General features: G+C 40.2%; 1 protein-coding gene across 6 annotated transcripts in view; it reads right to left on the bottom strand.

Annotated features, from left to right (window-relative positions):
* mrvi1 (murine retrovirus integration site 1 homolog) overlaps positions 1 to 15,545 on the bottom strand; it is a 158,306-nt gene that overhangs the window by 46,482 nt on the left and 96,279 nt on the right. For 3 of the 6 annotated variants that reach the window (XM_059652078.1, XM_059652077.1, XM_059652080.1), the window contains exons 7-12: positions 13,684 to 13,763; positions 11,420 to 11,593; positions 9,853 to 9,930; positions 7,987 to 8,135; positions 3,301 to 3,351; positions 2,620 to 3,207 (exon numbers count right to left, since the gene is read on the bottom strand). In XM_059652078.1, the coding sequence (XP_059508061.1) occupies positions 2,620 to 3,207; positions 3,301 to 3,351; positions 7,987 to 8,135; positions 9,853 to 9,930; positions 11,420 to 11,593; positions 13,684 to 13,763 (1,120 nt within the window). The remainder of the gene's footprint in view (positions 1 to 2,619; positions 3,208 to 3,300; positions 3,352 to 7,986; positions 8,136 to 9,852; positions 9,931 to 11,419; positions 11,594 to 13,683; positions 13,764 to 15,545) is intronic. The other 3 variants (XM_059652079.1, XM_059652082.1, XM_059652081.1) reach the window with 3 other exon arrangements.

Here is a 15,545-nt window from a genome sequence, read left to right on the forward strand (position 1 = left end):
TTGTTTGTCTTTTGTCTGTTTTATTGACGAATGTTTGTGTGTGTTTGGTGTTTTTTTAAAGGGGTATAGTTTTAGTTGCATAGTAGTAGATTTGAAATATGGAGTTATTTTCTATTAATGATGAAACCAGAGAAATTGCTTTTTTCCTGAATATTAATCTGTCAGCAAATTGGTCATTTTAGTGATCTACATGGGACGATGTGAGGTAGGATTATCAGTGCACCCTTTCAATTAAATTGCAATATTTCAATCAGATCTCATTGACAGTAAATCAAAGGAACTGTGCGGGATCAACCCATTTGTACCCTTAACCCACAGGAGTGCTGTTTTCTTCGCTTGTTTCTCCAAACACAATTTTCAGAACTCTGTTGTCATGCCTGTGCATGAATGTATGTGTTTGGGATTAAGTAGGGAATATGGTTTAACTCTGAATAGTTTAGTTGTGAACTATTTTTGTTGCTTGTTTAAGGACAAAGTTTTGTTTGTAATTATTGTATTATCTTTGAGTTCATTAAAGAAGCCTGGTAGACATTTGTCTCTGGATAGAGTACGAAAGAGAGACAAACTGACCATCATGATACCAAGTAAATCATTTAGTTATACCTGGTAAGTAGTGGGGTTTGATAAACAGCTCACTCCTCTCATCAGAATTATAACAACACATAAAAAAAATTTAGACATATAAATCAAATACAGATAAAGGATCATAGACACATGAGAGAGAGAGAGAGAGAGAGAGAGAGAGAGAGAGAGAGGAAGAGAAGCTATTAACTTAAAGAATATTTATAGGAGAAAGAGGCATTTGTTCTCGCCCTCTGTAGAAGAGGTTCAGTAATGGTCACTCCACTGTTTTTTCCCTGTAAGCATGTAATTTTTTTGCTTTTTTTCAGATAATGATCTAATTCCCATTTGAAAGTCTCAACTGACCTTGATCCCACCACATTCTCAGGCAGGACATTGCAAGGGCCTGTCAACTCACTGCTTGAAAAAGCTTACCAGAATAACAGCAAGCTAACAATCTTACCAGGACTATCAGAGCTCTCCAGTGCCATTTAAATGAGGTGACTTTTCTCTGGCCCACACCATCCAATTAGTTGAGTGTTGGAGATTCTGAGGGCAGAGGATTCTAGCTCATTTAGTTATTGGATTTCAATCCACAAGTCACCCCAGATGGGGACAAAGGGGGTCTTATGAGCCTTAGGTGCATAATTAATGTCTCCCTCTTAAACAGTCCCTGGTGTTCGAAAATGACTTGCTTCCACATAAAAATTTGTTCTAAACTGGCTAAAGAGTTTGGCGCTTGAACTATAGTCCCTGTCATAGGTGGTGTCATCAGCAAACTTGTACATGTTGTTAGGGTGGAATTGGCCACACAGTCATGACTGTATAAGGAGCATAGGAGGGGGCTGAGTAATGTACATTTCATTTAATGAACATTAGCAATAGTATAACTGTTTCAAAACAGTTGATTTAATTTAAAGTACTTTGAGATGCCCCTGAGAAATAAAATTATAAGAAGTTGTAACAGATCAGGCCATTTGGCACTTTGTATGTCTGCTAGTTCTTGGAACAAGCAGTCCTGTTTTGTCCTAGAATCCCACTTTTTTGCCCTTAAACTTTGTAAACTTTCCAGCCTCCGGTATATGCCTGATTCTCTTTTAAAATTATTTATGGAATCAGTTTCCACTATCATTTCAGATGGAATGTTCCAAATGCATAAGTGATGTTATTAACTAAGGAGAAAAACTAAGTTTTACTTGATGAATTCCCTGGACAACCTGCAAACCCCAAAAAATATACTATCCTCAAATTCCCTTGCAGTATTTTGTTCATAAATTAATTATAGCAAATCAAATCTAATGTACAAAAGGTTTATCATACTGATTCAGATACAATCATTTTAAAGTAAAGCATTTTCTCCTCATTTTACAAACATTCATCTAATACTTCATACTCAAAAAACTCAAACTTAACAGCATTTTGCAGAGCAAAGGTATGATGCTGGTTCGAGTGTAGAACATTCTCTGCTGCAGACATTTGAAAGCTGAGAGGCGAGAAATGACAGCGCTGGAGTGCCATCATTTGTGGGTGGGTTTAATTACTGCGTGACTAGTTTACATACACTGTTCCCATTATAAATACAGACACTGAGACTGATAATGGGAAAAGTATGGCACCAAAATGCGACAGAGCTGTGGCAGACAGAAAATGCACATTGATACATGATTTTTAATATAAGACAATTGTTTATCAGTATAGCTTGAAAGTTTTTGCAGAGGCAGTTCTTATTCACAGCCCTGAACAACAGCATTCTGAGGAAGCAATAATGTAAAATCTTTCTGGTTTCCTTTACTACATTCTATGCATTGTATCATTTGTATCCTGTCAAGCAACAATAGCATGGTGTAGCTGACAAGGTCAGAAGAAACACATGCAAAGTGGCTTGGACTAAGGCAAGATAATATCAGTTTTGCTTGCTGTCTATGTCATGCTTGCAACATCACATTGGAAAGCATATATGATAGCCCCTCGACAATCTCTAAAGGGATATGCACAGGCCCCAGCAAGCATGCAAGGCTTTTCTCAGTGGAAAGCCTTCCTGACAAGTGACAATATTACCTCTCGGAGCTTGGCAAGTTTCTGCATCTTCGGTTGCACCGATAAGTCTTTGCAGTTGGATGCTTTCAGTTGACTGGCATCAAACACTTCACTGAATCCAAATCTCTCTTCTGTCTTGGGTGGTGATTGTGGCGGTGGGCTCAGTTCCTCATCGACCTCCAGACATTCCCAGGAAACGGCGCGCAACAGAGGCTGTGAACTAAACGACTTGATTTCAGCCCTACAGGGCATTCTGGAGCGAGGAACAGTCTGCTCTGTGTTTTCAGGGGCAGGCTTTTGAGTGGCTAATTCAGAAACTGGAAGCTGAGACGGCCTTAAAGGACATTCCTTGTACTCTGGAGTTCCCAGCTTTGAGGGACTACCCAAAGCTTGTGCTGCCACATTGGAATCTATGTTGAGGTTTACTTTGACATAGTCACTCTTTTCCATTGACTTGGATTCTCTACAGGCATCAGTTCCCAGTAAAACCGATTGGATTGATGCCTCTGAAAACTTTGCAGAAGGAGGGACTTGGGAACTCACTGGTGCTGGGGATAACTTTCTGGCTTCCACTGTCTTTCTGGTCGGAGATATTTTTCTGGTGTGTTTCTAATACAATAGTTTAGGATAAAAAAGGTCAGTCTTAAAACAGTATTGCTCATGAAACCAGAATTAAATGATTAATATGGTGACAGAACTAACCTCAGAATTTAATTGAACGTCCTGTTCTCTTGTGCCAGGGACTTCCAAAAGCTATATGTGAATGACATATTATATCACCAAAACAAAGCAAGGTTATTGTGACACCAAGGTTGTGTATTGCAAGTTCAAAGACTTAATGCAGCATGTTCCAAGTAATCTTAAGTGGTTAAGAACTAGTCCCTAGATTACAGCGCACAACGTAATAAATATTATTCACAATTTTCAAAAACTTCAATTTCTGCCCAATAAAATCTGAGTTATTCTAGCCTTGAAATCAACAGAAATGGTGTTGGAAACCTAATATACTGCAATAACCATCAATATCAACTTTTGAGCTGCAATCCCTGTGATCCTATCAACCCCCTTGACAGGAATTGAGACTCAACCAATGATTCCTGCATTATGTCCTACTTCATACTTCTATGCCGTTTTGTTCTCCACCAAATCTGACTTTTACTTCTGGTGCCTCTACTCTTTATCTTCATCCATAGTTTAGGTGTCAGCAGCTCCTTTAGAATCATGCACTCGAAAGAAAAAACCCATTCAGACCTGTCATGCCTGTGACTAATCTTTCATAAAGCTATCCAAATGGTCTCAGGTATTTTCCCCATTTCCACAGCCTCTAATAGATCTCTCACACTACTTTCAATCTGGGAGGAAAAAACATAAATTACTGGTGCAAGCAGAACTGGCAGAACTGATGAAGAGTCACCAGACTTGAAATAATAACTCTGCTTTCTCCTCACAAATGCTGTCAGGTCTTCTGAGTTTTACCAGCAATTTCTGTTTTTGTTCCAGATCCTCAGCATCCACATTCTTTGTTTCATTTCAATCTAAGAATTGTGTTCAACTTCGTCCTTATTACCAAACTTTTAAATGATTTCCAGACACTCTACAAGGGCCCAAGTCTGTGCAAACTTCAAGATGACTTCCCATACCTCGTGGAGCCTTTTCTAACACCTCTGGCCATGAAGCTTTCCAGGTGAGAGACAAACCATTCTTATCTCTACCTTCTAATCCCTGTTTTCTGTTCCCTTTATTTTGATTCTTACCCTGCTTAATATTCCAAAATCTTTTCTCCTGTTTTCCAAAGCAATAGCTATGCTTCCTTACACACTTCCTCCAGGTTGCATTCTCACTGTTCAAATCAAACTGTACTGTAGCTTATTCTTCCTCAGCACTTCAAAGATGTGAAATTCCTTAATTTCTTTACTATTCCTTTCCCCTGAGATTCTATGTGATTAAAACCCAAGCTCTATGCCTCTTGATCACAAATAAGCCATGTCTGCCATTCTTAAACTGTAGGAACATTCTGCCAGGTGAACCTTGGATTCTCAATAGAGAAAATTAAATGTCCTTTTCATAGAATGATGCAAAACCAAATGTGCTGCTGAGATGCTGCTTGGCCTGCTGTGTTCATCCAGCTTCACACTTTATTATCTTGGATTCTCCGATGTCTGCAGTTCCCATTATCTCTGAGATCATTTAACCTGTTTTTCCTACACTGGCCTTTTGAAAATGCAATGCAATTAATCCCATTCCTCCCTCTTTCTTACAGCCCTGTAAAAGCTTCTCCTTCTATCTCATTTTGAAACTTAGTGTTGAATTTTCTTCCATTACCCTTTTGGGCAGAGCATTCCAGATTCTAACAATTTGCTACATAATTTATTTTCATTAATATCATTACCAGTTCTTTTGCCAATGAACTTATAGGTACGTCATCTGGCTACCAACCTGTTGGCAATAATTCATCCTTATTTACTCTTATCAAAACCTTTATAATTTTGCTTCTGCTTTGAGAAGAACAACCAAACTTGTCTGGGCCTTCCACACAACTAAGTCTCTCATTGTTCAAACCATTCTGGTAAATATCATCTGCAGCCTCTCCAAGGGCTTGACATCTTTCTGAAAGTGTGGTGCACACAATTGGAAACTATATTCCAGCTGAAGCTAAATCAGTGTTTTATAAAGGGACAAATTCCCTGCTTTTGAACTCTATGCCTTTATCTATAAAGCTCAGTATTGTAGGTGCTTTAAAGACAGCCTTTTGATCTTGTCCAGCCACCTTCAAAGGGTTGTTTGATGAAGTATGAAAGTTACTTCCAAGGATGACGACAGTATCAAAAGCCTATAAATCTCTCTGTCAGGGAGAGACATGAATCCTGGACCTACAGCATGCAAATCCATCCGAAAGTCATAATTGCTATGTCTATCCCACAGAAGTGACAAATTTGGTTTCACCATCTCTTGCTAAAGATTACATTAATTATGTTTTTAAGTTTGTTAAACTGAAATACTTTGCTCACTGGTAATAGGAAAATGACCCAAGTACAACAGGGATGTTTACAAAATTTTGGGTATGGCACTGCATGCAAGGTCAGTACACATGGTCATTACAAGTTGCTTAGGTTTGTTGTAACTGGATGGCTTGTTAGGCTACTTCAAAGGCAAGTTAAGAGTCAATGTGAGAACAGAATCACACCAGAATAAGCAAGAAAGATAAGCTTCCTGCCCCAAAGGACATTATTAAACCAGTTGGACCTCTCCCTGCTTATGCACAGAATTGTATTCCCTCGGTCTGTTCTGTGAGCTGTAGCATCTTGTTCTCATGAGACCTGTATGTGCAGGATGGGCAAGGACTTTATTTAATAAAGCAAAACACTGCAACAATTACACCAGAATGGCTGGTCAACTGGTAGGGAGCGATGCATTAAGTAGCCTGGGCACTAATGCAGGAAGTGAACAACAGAACTCTGCTTTTCTTGTCAGTGCAAATGCTTTATTTTCCAAAAAGCTGAATATGAAAATTGAAGTCTTCCAGGAATAGTGTGCCTGTGCCAAATATGTTAAAATTATATGAGTGTGATACCAACAATTCAAGATTACAGAGGCACCATTTTCTGGAAAAAACATCATGTTGACAGCAACAGAGAATTTAGAAGAGGTAGCTTGGACACATTGGCTTAGTGAGGATGGAAACATGGCTGTTTCTCAAACAGCTCCCATGTGGCAAGAGCTGGATGTGGATGGAGTGAGAGAAATATTAAAGATTCAAGTAATTCCTCCAACATTGCTTTCCTAATAATCATCAAAGTCCAGGTTCAGTCACCTACGATGCATGAATATCCTAGGTCTGCTCACAGTCTTAGCAACAATGTCTAACTTACAAATGTATTTGTACATCATTGCTATATTACAATAGACTACATCTTGTTAAGCTAAGAGTCTCTTCTCACAAAGAGTCATAGTGGTTTTTCCTCTCCCACTGCACATCAAATAAGCTGTTAAACCCAGTCAAGGAAAGAGTAGGGTGGCAGCAAAGTAAACCAACTGCAACATTTAAAGGAGGGGAGCAAGAAGAGCACAACAGAGAGGTATTGAGAATGGGATAGCAGAGAAAGTAGCATAATTTAGAAGCTGATTACAATAGGACTGGGCAACTGAGAAAGAGGTTGCAGAGAGATTCATGAGAGTAGAATCTGAGCAAGATCAAGAGCTGGGAGTGAGCAGGACAGAAGGAATGAGCATGAGATGGGAAGAGGTGGGTAGAAACTGGAAGTAGCAGCAGATATGATAAGAGAAAGGTGGGTGCAAGGAGAAGGGAGAGTTGTGTACGAACAGGGAGAGTTGGAATGGGAGCTGGGTGTGAGTTAGAGAGAGAGGTGCATGGTAGGTGTAAGCTAGGGTGGAAGGTGGGTGAGCTAGACAGGGCATAGGGCAAAGGTATGTGAGCTGGAGCTCAGTTGAAGGTACAACAACCACATCCACCACAAGACCAAGTATAAGCAATAGTTGGGTGGAAATACAGCATTCATGTACTATGGACACCTAATCAAATCCAGAGTTTTTCACAGCAGTTCTTATATAGAAAGATATCATAAATTTAACAACATAACCTCTTAGATATAATCTCATACTTAATGCAATATGTTTTAATTAATGAATTGATAGGTTAGCAAATAATTTCTGGAGAATACAATTATCAATCAGGCCAAAATATAAATTTATTTTTTATTTTTAAAAAGATTATAAAATAAAAAGTCAATACAGTGACTGTGAGAAGAACTTTCTCATGAATGCTAATCACTCTGGGCTATACCTATTAGGATACTCATATTGCACTGTCATTTTGAAAAGTCTTTGTCATGGGAGGTGGGTTTTGCTGGCAAGGCTAGTTTTTGTTGCCTACATCTAATTGCCCAATGAAGAAACTTGCTAAGCCATTTCAGAGGGCAGTTAAGAGCCAATGTTAGTTTGGACTTACATGGAGGATGGCAAATTTCATAAAAATGAACTCCGTGGCTTTTTATGACTATCTGGTAATTTCACGGTTAACAATCCTTTCAACTTTCAACTAGATTTCAATTCCAAATGTTTTAATGAATTGAAGTTAAGTTCCATCACTTGCCACAGTGAATTTAAATTGTGTCTTCAGGACATTCACTAGCCTGCTTGATTATTCCTGATGCTTGAAAATAAGAATTGCTGTGTACACCACAGAAATGTACATCAAATTGATGTTGACTCATCCAAGTTACTATTCTCCAATCATCTGCAGGTCAAAGATGAAGCCTGATCTTAGATTTATGGTCCAGTTAGTTCTAATCAAAACACACTGTAATTTGGTAGAAAATTTGTAGGCTGCTATTTAATGGGACAAGTATTCATCACTGCATTCTCCCTTACCTCAGTAACTCCTTGAGAATCTGTACCATTGCAAGTTTGGATTGATTTTACCTTCATTTCTTTCTCTTTGTTGGATGTTGGAGGAGGTTTCTCCCCTGCTTGAGTTGAAGTCACAACCGTTCTTCCTACAGAGTTTGCAGCGCACGGATCTGAACCAAATGATAGAATCATTACGCTGTTTACATCAGTGAGTATGGTTCACATCAGATCTCTCATGACACTTTAAAAGATCAGAGACTTTTTCCCTTTGGAAAGCATTAAGAAAGACTGAGGGTCTTGCATTTCTGTAGCACCTTTCATAGCCTTAAGATGACCCAAGCATTTCACAGACAGCAAATTACTTTTGAAATGTGGTTTCTGTTCTAATGTAGAAAATTAGCAGCTAAGTGGCAGCAAAATTAACAACACAAACAGTAATGTGATGATGGCCAGATAATTTTTATATGGGACATAAAATGGCCCCTGGGCACCAAACAGAGCTTTCCAACTTTACATCAAATCAGTGTCTCAGGGAACCCCTTTAAAGAACAGGCAGGGCAGTGGTTTAATGTCTGATCTAAAAGAATACACCTCCACAGTGCACAGGAATGTCAGCTTGAATCACAATCTGAAAGGGGACTTGAAATCACTACCTGCAGCCTCAGAGGTGAGTTATTCACTGTGCCACAGTCAACACCTGCACAAAACTCAGCAGTATCTCCTTTGTGAAGCTGGTGGAACAGTGTCAGCTTTTTCCTTCTTTTTCTTTTCCACTGCTGAGTTGTAGATCTCACTTGAAAGGCCATTATTAATTGCCATTGAGCAGATCATCCTTGAACCACTGCAGATGACATCTCTTGTGAGTACACCTACAGTGCCATTTGGGATTGAGTTGTGGGATTTCAATTAGCAATGGTAAAGGAATAGCAATACAGTTTCAACTCGAGATGGTGTATGTCATGACAGGTAACTGAAGGCAATGGTGTTTCCTTGTCTTTGCTGACCCTTGCTTCTTGGTGGTGGGGTCGTAGGTTTGTCAGGTGGTGTCAAAGCAAACTTGGCAATGTGATGTAAGGCACCTTGGAGATTGTAAACACTGCTGACACTGTGTCACAAATGTGGGGGGATGAATATTTAAATGTAATTATTTATTTATACTCAGAGATGTCCAATAAATATTGAAAATGCCAGAAGAATGACCAATCAAAGAGGAAATTTCATAATGTGTCCATATCCTGCTACATACAATGAGGAGCAATCTGTGCAATATACTGATCTATCACAACAGCGATGTGTTGCTTTAATATATTTCACTACTTCATGGCCTTGGAGATCAGTCATGGTTTATGTTTCTAGTTTTGAAGAAGTTAGATATAGTTCTTAGAGCTAGAGGGATCAAAGGGTGTGGGGTGAAAGTGAATGATTGTATCTTGGAACAGGCCTAAAGGGCAGAATGGTCTACTCATGCTCCTATTTTGTATGTTTCTATATTTTGACAATGACTGTACACTGGCCACTACTGGAAAGATGCTTGTGGTTGTTTTGTTGAAGACAACATTGATGATATCTCTCCACCTCCTGCCATAGTAGGATAGCTCACAGACACATGCTGTCTGGAATCCCGCATGGAGATATGCCACAGGGAGGAACAGTTGCTGAAGAGAAGGCTTTAGACCAAGAACTGAAATGTGGATTAGGCCGGATAGTTCCTGGTCAACTGGCATGGATAAGATGGACTGAATGGCCTCCTTCTTTGTTGTAATTTTCTATGGTTGCGTGAAAAGGGTAATTAAACATAAACAGGAAGAGACATTTGGAAACCTTTCAGTTTATGGTGTTCTAAACAAACTTTCGCTGATAACACATACAATGACGCTGCATACTTACCAATCTGTGGTTGTATGGTCACAGAGTTACTTCTGGATGGGCTCGGGGAAGCTAATGGTGTCCGCGATGGAGTGAGTGCTACAATCAATAAAAGGAAAAATGTCATGCAGATATACCATTGGGAAGCACATGAATTCAGCAGACAAGAACCAACTGCAGAAACAGCTATTTACTAGCACTTCAAAAAAGACAGCATCTGTACTTTGTTAGCAGGAACATAACTCTCACTGTGTTTGAGATTAACTCTTTTCAATCATCAAATCATCTGCTTTTTATTCTCATAATTTAGTACAAAGGTACAGATCAGTCACAATCTGACTGAGCAATGAAATAGTTTCAAGGGGCTCCTCCTGTTTTTGTATTTTGTCACACAGAGATAATACTGAGAGTTGATTTTTGAAATATTTCCCAACTTCAGACTGGTGTTCTGTTGCATTTTTATACTTCCTTTTGCAATCTCCAAAGCATTTTAAAGTTAGTTAAGTATCTCTAAATGGTTGTCACTGTTATAGGAAGGACCACAGCCAATTTATGTACAATACAGATAACTAGATTTGCAGATGAGAGATAATGGGAACTGCAGATGCTGGAGAATCCAAGATAACAAAGTGTGTAGCTGGATGAACACACCAGGCCAAGTAGCATCTCAGGAGCGCAAAAGCTAACGTTTCGGGCCTAGGCCCTTCATCAGAGAGCTGAAGCGTCTAGGCCCGAAACATCAGCTTTTGTGCTCCTGAGATGCTGCTTAGCCTGCTGTGTTCATCCAGCTACACACTTTGTTATCTTAGATTTGCAGATGATCTGTTTTAGAGACATCAACAACCTAAAATATTAATTCTGCGCTTCCTCAGCTGGTACTACTTATCCTGCTGAATATTTCAAGCATTTTGTTTTTGTATTTACTCTGCTGTGAGGATTAAACATTGGCTAGGACACAAGGGAGAATTCCCAGCTGTTCTTGAAACGTTGTGGTGAAATCTTTTACATTCTGAAAAGACAGATAGGCCCTCAGTATAAAATCTCACCCAAAAGCCAGCCTGATGAAAGTGTGGTGTTCCTTCAGTACCACACACAGAACCTTAGCCTGGAGTTTTGGGCTGCAGGCTCTGGAATGACAGTTGAAGATTTTAACTCCGAAGAATGGTTCTACCCTCTGAGACATGACTTACACTTCTGCTTTTCCATGGGTCCAGCTTTACGCATTCTCACAGTTCCATGTCACCTGTTTCCCTAAATGGAACTCATTGTGTTCACCTGTAGTGGTTCTACCTGTACAAAACTCCTGATAGACTCCATTGGCTCTTTGGGTCTCCAGAAAAGAGTTTCAAAATCTTAGTGAGATCTTTCAGCTCACAGTCTTCACAATTTGACATTCATATAATCACTATTCCCCACCCTTGGAGTGTTTGATGGGGACACTGTAGAGGGAGACGAGCTCTGTATATAACCACTTTCTTTACCTGTCCTGGCAGTGTTTGGTTTGAGAGTGTAGATACAAGTTTACTCTGTAACCACTTGAACAAGATGGTCAAGGTGATTTCCAGTTGCCATGAGGAGCCCTATTTACCTGGCGGAGAGTCAGAAGTGCTGTTTCTGGAACGGCGGCAGCGACGTGTGAGAAATCTCTCACTGATCTTCTTTGCTTCATCCAGCAGTTCGGCATTTTTCTTCTTATCTTCATCTGAAAGCTGCACTTCTGGTAACTTGTCATTCACTAGATCATAGATATGGCCATCACCATCTAAAAACAAGAAACATCAATCAGTAACACAACCTTAATCAAAAATAGCATTGTATATTTATACAGCGCCTTTAACATAATAAAATGACCCATGGTATCTCACTGGAATACCATGAAACAAAATTATTCATCGAACTATATAAGGTTTTTGAGGAAATCAGAGAGAGAGTAAGGGGCAAGGCCATGGATGGATTTGAAAATGAGGATACATGTTTTAAAATTCAAGGCACTGCTGAAATGGGAGCCAATGTAGGTCACCCAGCACCAGGGTGTTTGAAGAATGGGACTCGGTGAAAGTTAAGTCACCACAGTTGTGGATGACTTGAAGATGGTAAAATTTAGGTGGTAAGCTAGGGCTGCATAGGAGACGTGACAAAGGTGCAAATGAGAATGTAAACAACAGATGAATTGAGATATGGAGCAGAGTCAGCTATTGTATAGAGGTGGAAATGGGTGGTCTTAGAGATATCATGGATACTTGGTTAGAAGCTCAACTTGGGTTCAAGCAAAGAGTCACAAACAGCATCATTAATGAGTCAACTGACACCAAGTATCTCTAAGCCCACCTCAACTGGATAGTAACTCAGGGATTAAAAGGAGGCCGTACAAACACACAAATCTATCATGGCCTTGAAAGGTCACCCAGCAAATTAGTTAGCCCAGCAAAGTCAGCTATTATCAGGCATCTGTGCTCAGGCAAATGGTCCCAGCATTTGTCAGAGGAATGGCTGTTGGAAGCAACCACTTGTGTGATCATCCCCATCCCTTTCCAAGAACCCCATTCTACAATCCACATCTCGACCCCCACCCTAAGGTTCCCATCCTGCCAAAACTCACCTGTGTGCTGGGGTCCCCCTATGGTCCTTGGCATTGGGTGGGAGCTGTGCCTCCAGCAGTCACTGCTCCTACTGGTAGCAATGACAAGTTGCTAGCCTCTGATTGACAATAGCTCTTGGTAAATGAGACTTCTGCTAGAGGAGGCCACAGGGGAGACCCCAACAGTGGCCAATTAAGAGCCTGAGGGACATATGACCTGGATTTTCCTCAATGTGCAAGATACCCACAACTGTGAGAAAATGCTTATATTGTTTATCTGTACCTACTCAAAGGCTCACTGAGGGAAACGCTGTGATTTATATTGTTGTCTTCCACATTCATTTTTTATGTCAGTTAAAAAGTGAAACAGGAAAGAAACAGAATGAGAAACTAACACAGTTACACAGAGTGAAATTGAGAGCGCAAAAGGATGCAGAAAGGGCGATTCAGACGTCAGAGAAAGAAGGTGGAAATTAAGGGAAAGACAGAGAGGGAAAGAGATAATTGGAGAAAGTGACCAAGAGAGGCAAAGATAGATAAAAAGAGAGAGGAAGGAAAAGACTAAGAGCAACAGACAGGACAGGAAAAATATAAAACAACGTAGGGAAACTCCCAGTTTGAGAGGCAGACAGAGGCTTATAAAGAATGAAGTAACAGTCAGAAACAGAGGGTCAAAATCCTGCTATATCAGTGTGTAAAATGAAGAATAAAACTTAGTCGCAAATTAATAACTTGAGAAAGTAAATAAGAGAGGTAAAAATAGATAGAGAGAGAGGAACGAAATGACCAAGAGCAATAGACAAAAGAGGAAAGATACAGAACAAGGGGCAGAAACTGACTGACAGAAGAGTGACTGAGATACAGTGACAGACAGAGGCTGAGAAAGAATGGATTCGAGTCAGAAACAGAGGATCAAAACAAAAATAAAGTTTCTGGAGAAGCTCAGCATGTCTGGCAGCATCTGTGAAGGAAAAAACAGAGTTAACATTTCGGGTCCGGTGACCCAAACATTCTGAGGAAGGGTCACTGGAACAGAAACGTTAATTCTGTTTCTTGCTTCACAGATGCTGTCAGACCTGCCGAGCTTTTACAGCAACTTTGTTTTTGTTCCGGATTTACAGCATCCCGAGCTCTTTCAGTTTTCATGGAGAGTCAAAACCCTGCTAAACTGTGTGAAAAATGAATACAAAAAAAATTGTTACAACTTTAGTAATTGAATATAATAAGTATAATATGAAGTTAACCAGGAATCTCTATGCTGATCAATACTTTACCAACAGAGGTCAGGGAACTTGTTGAGGAGAAGGAGGTTCTGGAGTTCCTGCTGGACCGTCTCTGAATAGGACTATGGGATCTGCAAAGGACAAGAAAAACGTTCAAACTAAATTAAAATCTAAAATGCATGCGGTGTAAATTTAATGGGGTCCTCATTCCTTATCTGAAGAAGAATTTCAATTTGGTAGAGTGAGTAATAAATATACAGGGAGGGCGAATATGCATAGGAGGTGGAATAAACACTGGGGACGGGAAGGAATAAACATTAGGAGATTATAAATAAACAATTGCAGAGGAGATAAATGCCAGGCAGACTGAATCAATATCAGGGAAGGAAAAGGGTTTTTTTAAACTTGCTGTCACTATCCAAGCTAGCATTTATTGCCCGTCCCTAATTACCTAGAGGGCAGTTAAGAGCCATCCACTGTAGGTCTGGAGTCACATGTAAGCTAGACAAGGATGGCAGTTTCCTTCCCTAAAGGACCTTAGCAAATCTGATGGGTTTGTCCTGACAATCAACAATGGTTTCATGGTTATCATTAAAGTATTAATGATATATTTTTATTGAATTCAAACTTCACCAACTGCCATGACAGGGTTTGAACCCAGGTCACCAGAACATAACCTGGGTCTCTAGAGTAACAGTCCAGTGATAATACTACTAAGCCATCAACTCTCTCGGTAAGATTATGCTGACTGAATGAGCAAGTAGGGGTTAATATGTGAGTTAACAGTGAGTGAATGAATGATGAGTGCAGGATGGACTGTATATGATGGTCAGCATGAGTGTTTCCTTCATTAATCCCAATATTTATATTTGGATCCTAAAAGCCATTGGACTGAATTTTACGCTTGGTTAATTATGAGTGGGTTATGTTGTAGAAGGGGTTCTTACCAAGACACCCAGTGGGATTTCTCATCGTACTTTACCAAATACGCCTCATGAAATACAGACTCTGCCTCTATGCCATTCTGCACATCCAATTCTATCATTGTTTTACCACGCATAGTGTATGTTGTTCTGGGAACAATCTGTTGAAAGACTAGCCACCTTGTCCCATGCCATCTTTGAAGAGTTGCTACGCAGAGACTCAAACCATCAAACTACAGCACACCACACCTTACTTGTCCCTAGACACATCCTGTCTAAACAACCTCTCTGAGTTCCTGCTAATCTTTCTCCAATACACAGTGGGCACTTGCATCTGGTCATCGTTCATTCAGGGAACATCACTGTCAAGCAGTCAACCATGTCCAAACATAAGCTTTTATTATCAGCTAGCAAAAGAAAGCACAAAGTAAATGAATACAGGCTCCAGTTTTGCCCCCACAATGCAAAATAAATACTGGAATGATGACTGTGACTATCCATGCTGCTCCTCTGTACCCAGCTAGCATCAGATACTAAAATCAGGGTCAGACATTCTGCCTGCCCTGAAGTGCTCAATACAGCTGAGCCTCGACAAGCACAAGGACAGCTTTCTCCAGTTCAATGACCTCATACTCCTCCTCTTCCTCCAGATGAAGATTGCTCCCAATCCCCAGCTCCTCAGTATATTTAGAAAACAGCTTGCCAGGACAGTTCAGCTCACTCTGTCCGGACAATACTGGAAGAGATCCCTGCAGCAGATACAAGCTACAGAACTGGATCCCAAGTAGCCCCATCTTCTGCTCCACCTCACCCCTGGCCACACACAGCATGTATACCGATTTGGTGAACATGTCACACCCACAGAGAGACCAACACATAATATTCAAAAAGGAGTGCCTGCTGCCCTCCAGGCCACTTTCCATCTCATACTCACCTCATCCATTCCGCTTTCCAATGCATTCATTGGACTCCAATGTCATACTTAGATGA

This window comes from Stegostoma tigrinum, chromosome 17 (genome assembly GCF_030684315.1).
Source record: "Stegostoma tigrinum isolate sSteTig4 chromosome 17, sSteTig4.hap1, whole genome shotgun sequence".
Taxonomy (NCBI): domain Eukaryota; kingdom Metazoa; phylum Chordata; class Chondrichthyes; order Orectolobiformes; family Stegostomatidae; genus Stegostoma; species Stegostoma tigrinum.